Source organism: Sinocyclocheilus grahami, unplaced genomic scaffold (assembly GCF_001515645.1).
Source record: "Sinocyclocheilus grahami isolate Dianchi unplaced genomic scaffold, SAMN03320097.WGS_v1.1 scaffold384.1, whole genome shotgun sequence".
Lineage (NCBI taxonomy): Eukaryota > Metazoa > Chordata > Actinopteri > Cypriniformes > Cyprinidae > Sinocyclocheilus > Sinocyclocheilus grahami.
Window position 1 is genome coordinate 785,202 of NW_015505563.1, and position 16,008 is coordinate 801,209.

Below are 16,008 nucleotides of genomic sequence, written 5' to 3' on the forward strand. Positions count from 1 at the left end.
AAGGGGTGTGCATAAGACTGGCATGACACCTTCATAATCATGACATGACACCTACATAATCATGACATGACACATGTCATGAATATGAAGGGTTTTTATGCATGTTTATGACAACTGTCATTAAGTGTCATTCACTCAGTTATGTAATTTTTAATGCAAAGATGACATTGTTTGAGATGTCTTTGTTATGGGCTATGGTTAGGGGTAAGGGTAGGGTTAGGTCAAATAATGTCATATTTGCATTAAAAATGACATAACTGAGTGAATGACACTTAATGACAGTTGTCATAAACATGCATAAAACCTCCTTCATATTCATGTCATGTGTCATGTCATGATTATGAAGGTGTCATGTCAGTCTTATGCACACCCCTTCAAGTAAAGTGTTACCAAAAAAAGTCTTCCAATCAATCCTCTGACACGATCCGGGATGCCATTAAAAATAAACTATCCACTTGTACCTTAAGCTGGGAATCTTCTGATATCTGTACAAAGACGCAAATGCGTCAAAGCGAACGTTCTTTCACTCATTTGTCCTATTGATGAGAGACTCAAGGCGTGCACTGTGTCAGAAAGCAAACATGCATTTGTATACTGTATCCAGTGTAGACAAGATAGTGGCAGTGATTGTAATTTTTATTTGCTTTAGACACAACACGTCACTCGCATTCAGCATAATCAAGCATCGGCCATTAAGCGACTGAACACCAATAAGCGGGGGCCGTGGGGCCTATGGTGAGAAGAAGACTATTCATCAATGTCTTGCTCTGGAAGGCAGTGTTTCGGCAAACGACTGCACCCAAGTGATGTCACCTGACACCTGGGATCCAAACGAGCCATTTTCTGAGGGTTAGTAGGCTACATAAATGCTTTTTATTGATGATGAGGACATTTTAAGTTATGAAACTTGCAGGATGTATTAAGCATACAAAGACCTCTTCTGTGTTAAAAGATAAAGGGAAATTTGGTTTCTCATGTCATGACCCCTTTAAAAAGGTTCTTTACTGGCACGTGGTTCCATGAAGAATCTTTAACATATATTGAAACTTTTCAAAAGCATAATTTATAGTGTTAAATTGTTATTAGAAAAAATGGTTATTTTAAGAATTGTTCACTGTATGGTTCTAGTTCTACTATGGCTGCAAAAACGCTCTTTTGGAACCTTTATTTTTAGGAATGCACTTTGTGAAGTGGCGCGAACTGAGTGATAGAATTGACCACCAGATTGACACCATATGGTTCCCATGGACCGCGCGCCGAAAATCGAGATGTGACTCACACAGATTATGTCACATGACACGCTGATTGATCTTAATGGCACCGAACAGAGCCTGTCAGATGAGTCGAGCAATGATGCCTGAGGTGCGGATCATGCGCCGCGAACAGGAAGCGGTTTGCCAAGCTCTGCTGGCAGACGCGTTTTCGCGCCCTTACTGCTGTGTCACGCTGGCTGCACGAGCCTAAAGAGATTCAAAGGATTGGAGGGGAGATAGAGAAAGAGAGAGAGAGATGGAACGAGAGGGGAGGAGGAGGGTGGCCAAGGATGAGAGAATGAGCTTCTCATCAGCACCTCGCTAATGACAGCACATGAAATCATGCCTTTTAAAGTGAATCCTACTCCGCGCGCACGCCGTGAGGGACGCTGTCAGCGCTCGAGCCAAATTAGCGATCAAATGAAATAGCGCTTGCGCATCCGGACGTGTTTCTCGCAACAATGTGGTGCATCAATTGTGCGTCGGATAAGACTCCAGCGATTCTACATAACAAGCTTGTGTATTGGTAAGGCGCAATGTTATGACTGCTCTTTTTTTTGTGACACGACTGGTTGGAATATGTGGTTTGTTTTCCAGTACTAACTGGATTTGAATGAATTTGTTAGATTCGTTTATTTAAATGACCCTGTTGTGAGGCATCACCGGGAAAAACATCGTACTGTAATGTAACCCCCCCCCCCCCCCCCCCCCCCCCCCCGCGCAATATGCCAGCGCACGAGTCCTCTGTGCATTGTAAATTGAAGCGCATCTTTAGCCGCAGAGAAAACGCTCGAGGCCAACGAGTCAGTGGAAACCAATGCTAAAAACAGCCTTTAAATTTTAGGTTACTACGCGAATACCTGTCATGTACACAGTTTATGATTTTGTGCAGTGGTCTGAGTTTTTGAATGCATGTTTTTGGCAATGACTTGTAGGTCACAAGTTCCCTCAACACAGTAATGCCCTCATTTGAAAACAACTGTAGTACTGACTAATGCTTGAATCTTTTTTCTTTTCTTTTTTGAGTGCTGAACTGTACATATGGACATGACTGTTGTGTGTTCAGTTGAATGACCGTTCTGAAGCTGGCTGCTGTCCTGGGAAGTTGGTATGACCTGTTTGAACACACTGGTGCTCTTCTTCAATAAGGAGGGAATATCCAGTTTTTATTTATTTATTTAAGTCTGGTGAAAATGAAGTACTTTCATTAGATTTTCAAATGCTGGGTTAAATACAACCCAGCGCTGCGTAAAATATGGACAAACCCAGCGATTGGGTTGTTTTCAACCAACAGTTGGGTTAAATGTTTAACCCAACCTTCTGGGCAGTAACCCAACCACTGGGTCAAAACAACCCAATTGCTGGGTTTGTCCACATTTTACCCAGCGCTGGCAAAAAGGTGGAAAATTTCCAGTCATTTTCGGAAACATTCCAAGAAATTTTGGAATATTCCAGGGATTTTTGGAAAGTTACCGAAATTTTTCTACCCCTTTGCAACCCTAAGCGCTGGGTTGTATTTAATCCTTCATTTTTTAGAGTTTCTGCAGAGCACACCCGCCGGGTCAAACAACCCAATTGCTGGGTTTGTCCCTATTTTACCCAGCACTGGGTTGTATTTAACCCAGCATTTTTTAGAGTGCATCTACCTTACATTGTCAACAAGAAACCAATATTCCACTGTAAAATGTGTTAAACTGTAATTGTTACCTTGCAGTAAAGAACTATTTCTACCTGATTTTACCCATAAAATTAGTTTTGTTGGTACATGTATTTAGCTTGATTCAGTCATCATTAAATAGCATTTCTGACTTGAATAAACCTGTTAATTTAGCCTAGATGTTAAATTTTTAGTAGCTCATTTTCAAGTCATTAATCAAAATTTCAAGTTTGTGTTTTTAATACATTCTTTTGTATTTATCTAAAATAGTACTAGTACTATCTACAGTAAGCACAGAATATTTTGTATTTGGCTATTTTTATTAAGAGCTACCTTCTTTTTGAACCATTAGTCAACCAATTCACTGTATAAACTGCAGGTGTTATATGATGGTCACATTGTATAATGTAACTAAGCAGAGTGCTCACTAAAAACCTGTTCACTCACAGGTGATCTTTTCAAGTTAATTTTCTCTCTGACATGACCTAAAGTGGTGATCCCTGAGTGGGTGAGTTGTCTACTCTGTAATTAGTTCATTCGTTTACACTAGTATATCCAATTCAGGCCAATTTACGGACTGATTGTGACCATGAGAAACCGGTTTTATTGCACTGACTGCTTAATTGGCCAGTCGTAGCATATTGTGTCATATTCGTTCTGTTTTATTTTTGTTCTGTCAATTATTTCCTTTTCCTAATTTTGAGGAGGCACTCGCTGCATTGCTTCCTCACAAAACGCCCCTGGCTGAAGGAACATGTTGTGTTCCATAATGCTTCAAACTTCTTGTTCTTACACTGGTACCATACCATGAAGGATACAGCATCCAGATTTGAGTCTTGTCAAAAAACATGCTAAAACTCTTTAATATTGTGTGTAGAAATGGGCTGCGGTGTTCTCTCTAGGCTTTCTCTCCATTTTTCAGCTGGTGGGGGGTCTTCTGAATCCGATAGTCCTCTTGTGTGAGGGGTTTAAACAGTGCTGGAGAGATTTCAGCTGTTTCACAGACTGCGAGAGTTACGACACTGTCAAAGAGTCAGCAAGAGACGGAGTATATGAGAGAATCACTGTTCTTCAGCAAGTGTGCTGCTAGCAAGTTGGTCTTGTAGATTTTTTCTTACAGTCGCCGTCATGATGACTGTCATCCATAGCAATAAGGAATTATTTATTAAACGCTTCAGCATTCTTAATGCATGATTGTAAGTAGGGCTGTGCGATATTGAAGAAAAAGGTGATATGCGATAACTCATTAAATAATGCGATATTCGATATGCGATATGATAATGCTTAAAGTGCCACATGCTCAGATGAAACAGTTTTACTCAGCTGTTGCTGAGTCAGTTCTGTGAACTTCTAACTATCTTGTGTCATATATACAGTGGGTACGGAAAGTATTCAGACCCCCTTAAATTTTTCACTCTTTGTTATATTGCAGCCATTTGCTAAAATCATTTAAGTTAATTTTTTTTCCTCATTAATGTACACACAGCACCCCATATTGACAGAAAAACACAGAATTGTTGACATTTTTGCAGATTTATTAAAAAAGAAAAACTGAAATATCACATGATCCTAAGTATTCAGACCCTTTGCTGTGACACACATATGAATATATATATATATATGGTTATTTGTATGTATGTATGTATCAAGAGCTCCTGTAAAACCACAACAAATTCCTTGTGTTTGCGCACACTTAAGTGGTGAATAAAGCTCATTCTGATTCTGATTCTAATATAACTAGCATACATGTTTCACATTTTGTGAGAAGAAAGCACCCCTACAAAAACTTCTGAAAGTGAACGGTAGTGTTTTACTCTAGCATTACATAAAAATGTCATTTTAACATTAGTGTAATCATTTTAACATGAGTTTAGGAACTGAACTGAATAATAAAAAGGAAAAATACAACACTGCTTAGTATTTACTCTATGAATTCAATATCACTGATTCTTATTTAAGCTACAAAGGTTATTTAGGTAAGAGCAGTGAGTGATTTTCTCTTTGTCTTTTGTTCATGGCCCCAAATATTGCAAGCCGTAGCGATATGCATATTGCGATATATACATTTCGATAATTTCGATATATTGCACAGCCCTAATTGTAAGTGAATGTAACTAGATGAGCAGGCTGTTATTTCTGTGCAAGGCCTTCAGATTCGTACTCTAACCAACTGCTTTCCAGTCTAATTCTATAATGAATTATACATTGATCTTATCCTGAATTGTGTTTTTCTTTCAGCATACTTTAATCTTTATGAACTTTGAACATAGTGGTAGTAGCCCTTCAGCAGCATGAGTTCAAAAATGCTAAAGATATCATCTGAGCTTCAACCTTCTCTTCCTCTCTGACCTCCAGCTATGCATCTTGTACTATCAGCCCTGGTCATGTCCGGTCTGTTTTAATGCGTTGGATTTGAGCCACAGCGCCACAGCCAATTTGCTTTATCTTTACTCCCCTTAATTCAGTTTTGTTTCCGACTGTGTTTAGCTTTTTTTATCCATGTCTCCATGTCGACATCTATTCAGTGTGTATAAGTATCTAGTGTATCACATTCATTCCAAACACATTTCTGCACATATGAAAACTGGCATTTAGTTACCATAGCAGCGAGAAGCTTGTGAGTGCTGTCAGAGAAAGTATTTCTCCAAATCTGTTATAATAAAGAAACAAACTTATATACTGTACATTTTGGATGGCCTGTGGGTAAATACATTTTCAGCAAATGTTTGGGTGAACTATTCCTTCAAGTTAAGTGTCATTGTGGTTTGACTGTAATAATTTATATAATAAGTTATATTAATAATAATGAAGTATTATTAACTGTGGCAACGTCTCCAAGATTCTTCAAAAAACCTATCTGCAAAGCTACAGTACTTTTAAAAGTTTTAGGCACTTGTGTAAAAATGCTGTAAAATAAGGATGCTGTCAAAAATAATGTCATAAATAGATTTTCTTTATCAATTAACTTCTATTAACTAAATTAAATCAACATTTGGTGTGAGCATTCTTTGTGTTTAAAGCAGCTTTTGCTCTTTAGGTGCACCTGCACATATTTTTTCAGGTAGGTCTCTTGAAGCATCTTGGAGACGTTGCCACAGTTCTTCTGGATTGAGTCTGTCTCAGTTTGTTCTGTTTCTTCATGTCATTCCAGACAGACTGGATGATGATCAGATCAGATTTGCCCCTTTTGAAGTTAATAACTGGTTTGTAGAGCTGGGTTTTGACACAAATTTCACGATTCGATTCGATTCTCATTCACAAGCTTTCGATTCGATTCAATATTGATTATTTTGGATATATATCAGGTACAGTAGCATACCAAATTTTCTCAAGGAAAAAAAATCTCTCAACTAATGCTGTAAGATATACATGAGAGTCAGTTGGAACTACATTATAATATTGAAGGTTAAATTTGACTGATTTGTTAAAATTACACTTAATGAAGTTTTTAAAATAATAAGAGCTCCTGTAAAACCACAACAAATTCCTTGTGTTTGCGCACACTTAAGTGGTGAATAAAGCTCATTCTGATTCTGATTCTAATATAACTAGCATACATGTTTCACATTTTGTGAGAAGAAAGCACCCCTACAAAAACTTCTGAAAGTGAACGGTAGTGTTTTACTCTAGCATTACATAAAAATGTCATTTTAACATTAGTGTAATCATTTTAACATGAGTTTAGGAACTGAACTGAATAATAAAAAGGAAAAATACAACACTGCTTAGTATTTACTCTATGAATTCAATATCACTGATTCTTATTTAAGCTACAAAGGTTATTTAGGTAAGAGCAGTGAGTGATTTTCTCTTTGTCTTTTGTTCATGGCCCCAAATATTGCAAGCCGTAGCGATATGCATATTGCGATATATACATTTCGATAATTTCGATATATTGCACAGCCCTAATTGTAAGTGAATGTAACTAGATGAGCAGGCTGTTATTTCTGTGCAAGGCCTTCAGATTCGTACTCTAACCAACTGCTTTCCAGTCTAATTCTATAATGAATTATACATTGATCTTATCCTGAATTGTGTTTTTCTTTCAGCATACTTTAATCTTTATGAACTTTGAACATAGTGGTAGTAGCCCTTCAGCAGCATGAGTTCAAAAATGCTAAAGATATCATCTGAGCTTCAACCTTCTCTTCCTCTCTGACCTCCAGCTATGCATCTTGTACTATCAGCCCTGGTCATGTCCGGTCTGTTTTAATGCGTTGGATTTGAGCCACAGCCACAATTTTAATTTGCTTTATCTTTACTCCCCTTAATTCAGTTTTGTTTCCGACTGTGTTTAGCTTTTTTTATCCATGTCGCTGTGTTTACATCTATTCAGTGTGTATAAGTATCTAGTGTATCACATTCATTCCAAACACATTTCTGCACATATGAAAACTGGCATTTAGTTACCATAGCAGCGAGAAGCTTGTGAGTGCTGTCAGAGAAAGTATTTCTCCAAATCTGTTATAATAAAGAAACAAACTTATATACTGTACATTTTGGATGGCCTGTGGGTAAATACATTTTCAGCAAATGTTTGGGTGAACTATTCCTTCAAGTTAAGTGTCATTGTGGTTTGACTGTAATAATTTATATAATAAGTTATATTAATAATAATGAAGTATTATTAACTGTGGCAACGTCTCCAAGATTCTTCAAAAAACCTATCTGCAAAGCTACAGTACTTTTAAAAGTTTTAGGCACTTGTGTAAAAATGCTGTAAAATAAGGATGCTGTCAAAAATAATGTCATAAATAGATTTTCTTTATCAATTAACTTCTATTAACTAAATTAAATCAACATTTGGTGTGAGCATTCTTTGTGTTTAAAGCAGCTTTTGCTCTTTAGGTGCACCTGCACATATTTTTTCAGGTAGGTCTCTTGAAGCATCTTGGAGACGTTGCCACAGTTCTTCTGGATTGAGTCTGTCTCAGTTTGTTCTGTTTCTTCATGTCATTCCAGACAGACTGGATGATGATCAGATCAGATTTGCCCCTTTTGAAGTTAATAACTGGTTTGTAGAGCTGGGTTTTGACACAAATTTCACGATTCGATTCGATTCTCATTCACAAGCTTTCGATTCGATTCAATATTGATTATTTTGGATATATATCAGGTACAGTAGCATACCAAATTTTCTCAAGGAAAAAAAATCTCTCAACTAATGCTGTAAGATATACATGAGAGTCAGTTGGAACTACATTATAATATTGAAGGTTAAATTTGACTGATTTGTTAAAATTACACTTAATGAAGTTTTTAAAATAATAAAGTTACAATTACATATTATTTCTTCAATTAGTTTAAAAAAATATATATAAATATAATGGTGGCTGTAATAAAAACTTGATGGATTTATTCAAACATAAATTAAACATTGAAGAACAGTAAAATTTATAATGAATATGTTATATGCTGCATATATTTAGCAAAATGCCCCTCTCTACAGTTTATTTTTCTATCTGACTAATGAGTTTATGGTCACCGAATATGTTTTTCTGAGGTAAATGTGACGTCCCGTGACATTGTTTACAAGCCGTTATATTGATGTCTTTGCGCGGCTGAAACACTGATTGAGCGATTACATGAGACAGGATACGGATTGTAAAGTTGTACTCTTTCTTTTAACTTACCTTCGGATGTTTAGTCATGTTTATTTTGTGCTGAAACTGGTATTAAAGTGGAGGAGATGATCAGTTCACGTGCGCATCGCTGCCGCGTCTGTTGATCTGAGGCACTACAGCGATCTGTCACTCCACATTAAACAGCACCAAAATGGCATTAATTGTTTGAATACTGCAATAAAATGGACAGAATTTGAAATCTGAGGCTTTGTTTCATATTAAAAGTAGTGGTCGGCCGATATTGGTTTTTTGACTGCCGGTGCCGATATCTTGGAAAGCAGGGGGCCGATATAAAGCCGATATAATTTGTTTTTAGTTTTAATAAATATTAAAGAAATTTGAAATCATTTGACAATGGATTAAAAAATAAATGTGTAAAATCAACATACTTATACTTTAAATGACAAAGTATTTTTCACGAATAAATAAATATTTAATAAAAATATAATTAAAAAGGAAGTAAACACTGTAACCAACAGGGCACTCAGTATTCTGGGAAGTTTGTGTGCATTGGGAATCATATTTTTCAAATAAAGCCAGGGTAACACTCATTTTACATACAGCACACAGAGAAAATGACATGAATATGACAATGGGCAAATGGATAAAGTGCAGCCTAATTTGAAATCATGATTTTAAAGTTTAAAGCATTCAATTCACACGGACCGACCATCACACACGCGATCATGCTGGATAAAAATGCACACTTCACAAGATCTCACACCTGGATTCGACTAAGTTTGCAAGTTTTGTGAAATTAAATGTTCATTAGTCATTCAAAGATTTGTTTAAATTATAAATGCGTATTTGCTTAATGCTGACGGCAAACAAGAAAGTATTATAGTGTTTGCCTTTCTATTACTAATAATATAAAAGCAATCGTTATAATACTTTTTGTATACATTAATTTCATTATTAGACAGACTTCTATCCGTATTAGACAGAGAACTTGTTAACAACGACAGTAAACAAGAGGGAGAATGTGAGCACTGTGTGCTCAGGTGCTGCCGCTCTCAGTGCCGTCAAAATAAAAGTCCCGCCTCTAACACATCGGCCTAGCAGAAAAACTTATCGGCCGATGCCGATATTTGAAAAATGACAAATATCGGCCGATATATCGGCCTTGGTGATATATCAGTCGACCACTAATTAAAAGTACCAACGCACAATGCTTATTGCGATATATTGAATGGGAAGTGCCCTTCAACGTTCCGTCCATTAACTGAAAACAGGCTAGACTAATTTTTTCTTGGGATTTAAGAATCGATATCGTTCCGTAAAAATGAGAATCGATTAATATCGAGATATCGATATTTTTTTACCCAGCCCTACTGGTTTGTATTGAGTTAGTCAGATTATTTGCCTGATGTCTGGCTAAATTTAGAAACCTGAAATGGTTAAACTGAAAGATGCCATTATTTTTCTTCTTTGAACATCTGTCTTGTTCAGACAGATCTTCAGGAGTTCAAAGTAGTGTGTTACTTTGTATTTTCAGCAATCCTGCTATTTTAAGCCTAAAACGTTCACGTTGTCAGTGTTTCTCTCTTCTGTGCTGCTGAAGCTGTGATCCGGTTTGGTGTAAATGACAGGCTGCTTGAGGTTGTGTAAAAAAGCGAGACCGTACAGTGCTCTGTGTCGTGACAGGCAGCAGTTTCATTCTCCAACAGTGCGTTCTCAAGCTGAGCCTTTAGTAATGAATGCAGTGATGATTCCCAGGGCCACTTCAGCAGTTCTGGCCTGTAGCTTTAAACAGGAAGTGCTCTGTTACTGCCAAACACTGCATTTTGAGTGAGTGCAGAAATGATGTACGCTCTCTTTGGCCTCTGATGCTCACTGCGTGAAGATTTGTTGTTTGCTGAGTGTGCAAAATGAAAGCTTCCAAAGCTATATGATCCACTCCAAAAATAGTAACATTATGTTTTCTCTGGACATCTAAGCAAGTAAACAAATGTATAGTTAAAATGTATATATTTGCAGTAAAGTAATTCATATGAATAACATGCCAAATAATTATTTATGCACTTCATTTATTAGTATATTTCATTTAAAATGACTTTGATCTTGATTGTGTTCATTCATATCCAGTTTTATGTCTAGTTTTAAAGGAATAGTTCACCCAAAAATGAATAATTTTCTTTTCATCCACAGATGAACAGTAAAGTTATGTCACAATTCACTGTCGTTGTGTGGAAAAGAGCAGCACTGCCATATTTTTGGATTCCCTTGTTCCATGCAAGAAAACAAATATGGTTTTGGAATGACACGAGCGTGACCAAATGATGACAGGTTTTTCATTTTCGGGTGAACTTTTCCTTTAACAACCTCCTGCAGTGACACATTCTCTCACTGTCTCACACCTTTACCTGCATGACAACAGAGCTGCACATGCAGTACTTAAGAGGAGATGGTTATTAAGAGACTATATGATAACTTTCCATTTCAGGAGGAAACCATGTGCCGCTGAGTGTAAATTAAGTCTAAATTCAGAATCCAATTTGAAAGGTGCAGAACAACTGTGTCTGCATCAGATTTAGAGCACATTAAAAAAAATGACATTTCTGACATAATACAGTCATCATCCTAATTAGAAATGCCACCTGAACTGCTCTTAATGCTCTTGAAGTAATAGTTCACTGAAAAATTCTGTCATTATTTATTTGCATAAATAATGTATGACTTATGTTCTTCTTAAAGCAAATTCCGTGTATAGACAAAAAAACTGTGTAGACATTTTTTCCACAGAAGAAAGATGTATTTCTTTCTCGTTAAATTAAGTTTTTTAACCTGAATTCGTAATTTTTTTTTTCTCCTTCTCTTTATATTATATGACTGTATATATGACAATATGTATGCGAACAATGAATGTGTATCATTGTTTGAGCAGATGGATATGAATATTTTCTGTGTAATAACATTTCAGTCTATTTTAACATATGCTTAATTTGTTAATTTGCAACTTTGAATTGTTTGATGAATAGAAAGTTCAAAAGAAGAAATCAAATAGAAATCTTTACATACTACAAGTATTAATTTCTACTGTACTTTTGTTAAATAGAAAAGCAAGGAAATTTTTTTTTTCTTTTGTTTTTCACCCGCGTGAATTAAATTTTTCTGAGAACTAACCCGTAAAGGGTTAGTTCACACAAAAATGAAAATTAGCCCATAAATGACTCACCCTCAGCCGGTGTTGCATGCTTCAGTCCAAAACAAGTTAAATAAAAAGCGCCCATCCATAAAAAAAAGTGTCTCACACGGCTGCAGGGGGTGAACAAAGCAAAGGAAAACCAGTCTGCTCTTGGCTTATATCGAAATCCTCCGACATTCTTCTTAACAAATACTCGTTTTGTACTTCTAATTAGTGACCGTTGTTTTGTTTTGATCTCTCCACTGCGTTTCCGCTTGTGTCACTTCTGAGCAGCACATGCGCAAAGCTGACCTCATACGTCATTCCCCTGGAACTACTTCCTTGTACAACAGTGAGCGCAAGCTACATTAAAGTGATTATTACGTTTTGAATATAAATATATTTCTTACAAAAATGCATCTATTCGCTACAGGAGGCCTTTGTTCACCTCCCGGAGCCGTATGAGACACTTTTTTTTTTATGGATGGGTGCTTTTTATTTAACTTGTTTTGGACTGAAGCATGCAACACCCGCTGAGTGCCATGAAACAGCTTGTAAGATCAAAGACAATTTTTAATATAACTCCGACTGGATTCGTCTGAAAGAAGAAAGTCATATACACCTAGGATGACTTGAAGGTGAGTAATTTATGGGCTAATTTTCATTTTTGGGTGAACTAACCCTTTAAATATACTCAAATAAACATGTGAACGCCGTGGTTTTCTATTTTGTGCATTATAACAAACTAAAAAGACTACAAAAATGAGTACAATACCTTTCTCTCTACATCTTTAATGAAGATCTCACTCACAATATCACTTCCAACTCAAGGCTACTGATACTAGACTGATATGGTGGAATTACTGTAATTCTCAGCGTGTACTAATTAAACATTATGATGAAAATCGATAGAATTGATAATTAAATAGCTCAGAGCTGTTACGCCAGCCCCCAGCTTCTGTAGCAAACATACAAGCTCCATTCCAAAACCTAGTGTGCTGCCTACGGAGGCCGCATTTAAGACATCACATGGCTGTTCCAGAAGGTAGGCAGCTTCATTATGCCGCCTCCTACCTTGTTTTGGTCAAATTCTAAGGCAGCATCGCATATATCTTTTATAGAGAAGGCAATTCTATTGTACATTGTTATCAATCTTAAGATGGTTGAAGCCAGCTTATATTATCATAAAAAATGGTTTAATTGCAGTTATAAAGTGTTTTTCCTGATATTTATTTTTGTTTAGTTTTTTATGCTTTGAAGTACTGTAGCGTTAGCTTAGCAGCATGCTAGCACTAAACTTATTTTAAATGAATTATGAAAATGTTCTCCCTTGTAATAAGCACAAAACATAGCCAACTGCATGTTTTCTTGTAGAATATAAGTTGCTTATTACTTTTCGATTATGTATAGGCCTATTTGATATTTGTGGTGGATTGCTTGTGGGTTGTGGTGACGCACATAAATTGGTATAGATTTACACAGAACTAGCTGAGGAAACAATTCAATACCCTTCTAAGATCAATGGTACACACTCTGTTTATCAGACATTTTGCTTTTTCTAACAGCTAGATGTTTGCAGAACGTGAAAGGTTTTAGAGGTTATTGTGGAATGACTTTTAAACGTGATAAAGAATATAAATTACTCAAAAATCATGACTCAGTCTAGCAGAGTGACAATTTTAAAGTGCACCATTATATAATGGCAGATGAATGGTATAGTGATAGTGACATTAGCATAAGCCCAAGATCATTCTATTGAAAGTAAATGGCTCTTTTAGATCATAAAGGTAATGGTGCTGCTTTTTATTACTTTGCTATTGGTTTTATAGAGCAAGCTAAAGCTGTATTAATGTCTGCGGAGTCCTGTATATTTGTGTTGAATTACTAATTTTATTGTGAGTATTATGCATTTACAAATCTGTTTTGATTGGCCCATGTACTTCTGTCTAGTGGAAGAATGAGAAGTACTGTATTGTCTTCCTAACTGAGGCACATTATAACATTATAAGCTGAGTTCACATATTATCTGTATTTTAATGTATGCAAGATTAGCATGTCCTAAATTGAAAGTGTTTGGGTGGCCATTTCTGGTGGATTCATGCATGCTTTTAAACTATATTGCAGAAACGCTTGCAAACGTTTTCTGTACTAACACTGCCAAACGCATGTAGCAGCCTGAGTGACATTCAATTAACAGCCGTTCACTGACTCGCACGGAAATATTCCTTTCTGTCAGCATCTGCCCACGGACATCTTCATGAAAATACACAAGCAAACAAATATACATGCATATTCTGCTCTCAGCTCACTTTAACTTTAAGAAAGGGTTTCTTCTCTTCTTCTATGAATAATTTATTAAATCAGATATATATGTGAAGAATTTCAACTAAAAGCATCTGCGTAATGGAAAAATTTAATTTGCTCATCTTCGTGTTGTTGCTGTCAGTATAATAAAGGTGAATGAAACCTAGGGCTGTCATCGTCCAAAAAAAGAAAAATCATAAAAATTGGCCACATGAAATGTGCACTATATATATTCTTTGTTCACTAGTAAGCTTTCCATTCAGATATTAACCTGCAGAGCCCTGGGCATGACATGCAGATTGTGGCAATATTGTGCTAAAAAATTAACTAAATTATATCAAAATGAACATTCTATTCATCAAATAATTCTGAAAAAAGTTTTACAAAAATATTAAGCAGCACAGCTGTTTTTAATATTGATAATAATACTTTTACTAATAATACTAATGTTTCTTGAGCAGCAAATCAGCATTTTGAAGGATCGTGTGACAAAAGACTGGAATAATGACTGCTGAAATTTCAACTTTACAGGAATAAATTACTTTTTTAAAATAAATTAAAATAGAAAACAGTTACAATGTTTCACAATATTACCCTTTTACTGTATTTTTGATCAAATGCAACCTTGGTGAGCATAAGATACTTCTTTAAAAAAATAAAAAATAAAAATCTTGACCAATAGTGTATATTTAAAAGAATGAGTAGTGTGTATAGTAGTGAGCTGAGCAAGGACTGAGGTGACTGTGTGTGTGTCCCTTTGTGTGACTTTCCCTGGGAGGTGCAGACAGCACGGTTTGCCCACACACACATGCACCATGTGACCGGAATCCTACCACAGCTGCATATGCGGAATGAGTAGTGTGTATAGTAGTGAGCTGAGCAAGGACTGAGGTGACTGTGTGTGTGTCCCTTTGTGTGACTTTCCCTGGGAGGTGCAGACAGCACTGTTTGCCCACACACACATGCACCATGTGACCGGAATCCTACCACAGCTGCATATGCGTCAAGAGCAAACACACACACATACATGCTCATATCTAAAGTCACTGATCACCGCAGGAATTCACGACTGGAGTACTCAGCACTGTTCCTGGACACACATTACCACACACAAGGCCTGATGGACAGAGAAAGTTTGAAGGACATTTATTGCCATATGTGTGATTGAAAGAGAGAAATGCCAGATGTATTATGCTGCCTTTTGGTGGAACAGTATATTGTGAAACTGTGTTCTGTATGACAATCATAAACTGAATGTTACAGTATGTAGTGGTATATTATTTCAGTTGATTGCTGTAGAGCTAGGGCTGGACAATAATTCAATATCAATATTGCGATATAATTCTTTTCAATAACGGTGATATGATTTTTAAACACATTTCCGATATTTCGATATACATTACAGTGTTTCCCATACATTGATTTATTTGTGGCGTTTGACTTCGTTGAATAAACATGAGCACTGCACGTTTCAAAATCATAACACAGCGGGTGTTTTATATGAATGTATCTCTGAAGGGAACCGACTGTCTTCAGAAAAGTTTCGATGACATTTTCATTTGATCTGATAAAGTAGCGTTCATGAGCGGAGCTGGTTTTTTTTTATTTTTTTTTATTTTTTTTTAAGAATTCTCTTCTGCTCACCAAGTCTGCATTTATTTGATCCAATGTACAGCAAAAACAGTAAAATTTTGAAATATTTTCTATTTGAATATATTTTAAAATGTAATTTATTCCTGTGATACAAAGCTGAATTTTCAGCATCATTACTCCAGTCTTCAGTGTCACATGATCCTTCAGAAATCATTCTAATATGCTGATTATCAATATACAGCTGAGTATTTTTTTTCAGAATTCTTTGATGAATAGAAAGATCCAAAGATCAGCATTTATCTGAAATAAAAAGCATTTGTAACATTATACACTATACCATTCAAAAGCTTGGAGTCAGTATGATTTCTTTCTTTTTTTTTGGAAAGAAATTATAGAAATTAATACTTGTATTTAGCAAGGATGCTTTAAATTGATCAAAAGTGATGATAAAGA

The 16,008-nt window shown here is 36.0% G+C and overlaps 1 protein-coding gene across 4 annotated transcripts in view; it reads left to right on the forward strand.

The window, feature by feature from the left end:
• The window catches only part of LOC107549994 (IQ motif and SEC7 domain-containing protein 2), an 83,951-nt gene that overhangs the window by 47,754 nt on the left and 20,189 nt on the right, over window positions 1–16,008 (forward strand). Inside the window, exon 1 of one of the 4 annotated variants that reach the window (XM_016231200.1) lies at window positions 1,351–1,779. The exons of the other annotated variants lie outside the window; for them this stretch is intronic. Within the exon in view, the coding sequence (XP_016086686.1) occupies window positions 1,715–1,779 (65 nt within the window). The 5' untranslated portion in view covers window positions 1,351–1,714. Of the gene's footprint in view, window positions 1–1,350; window positions 1,780–16,008 lie in introns of those variants that run through there. 4 annotated transcript variants of the gene reach the window in all.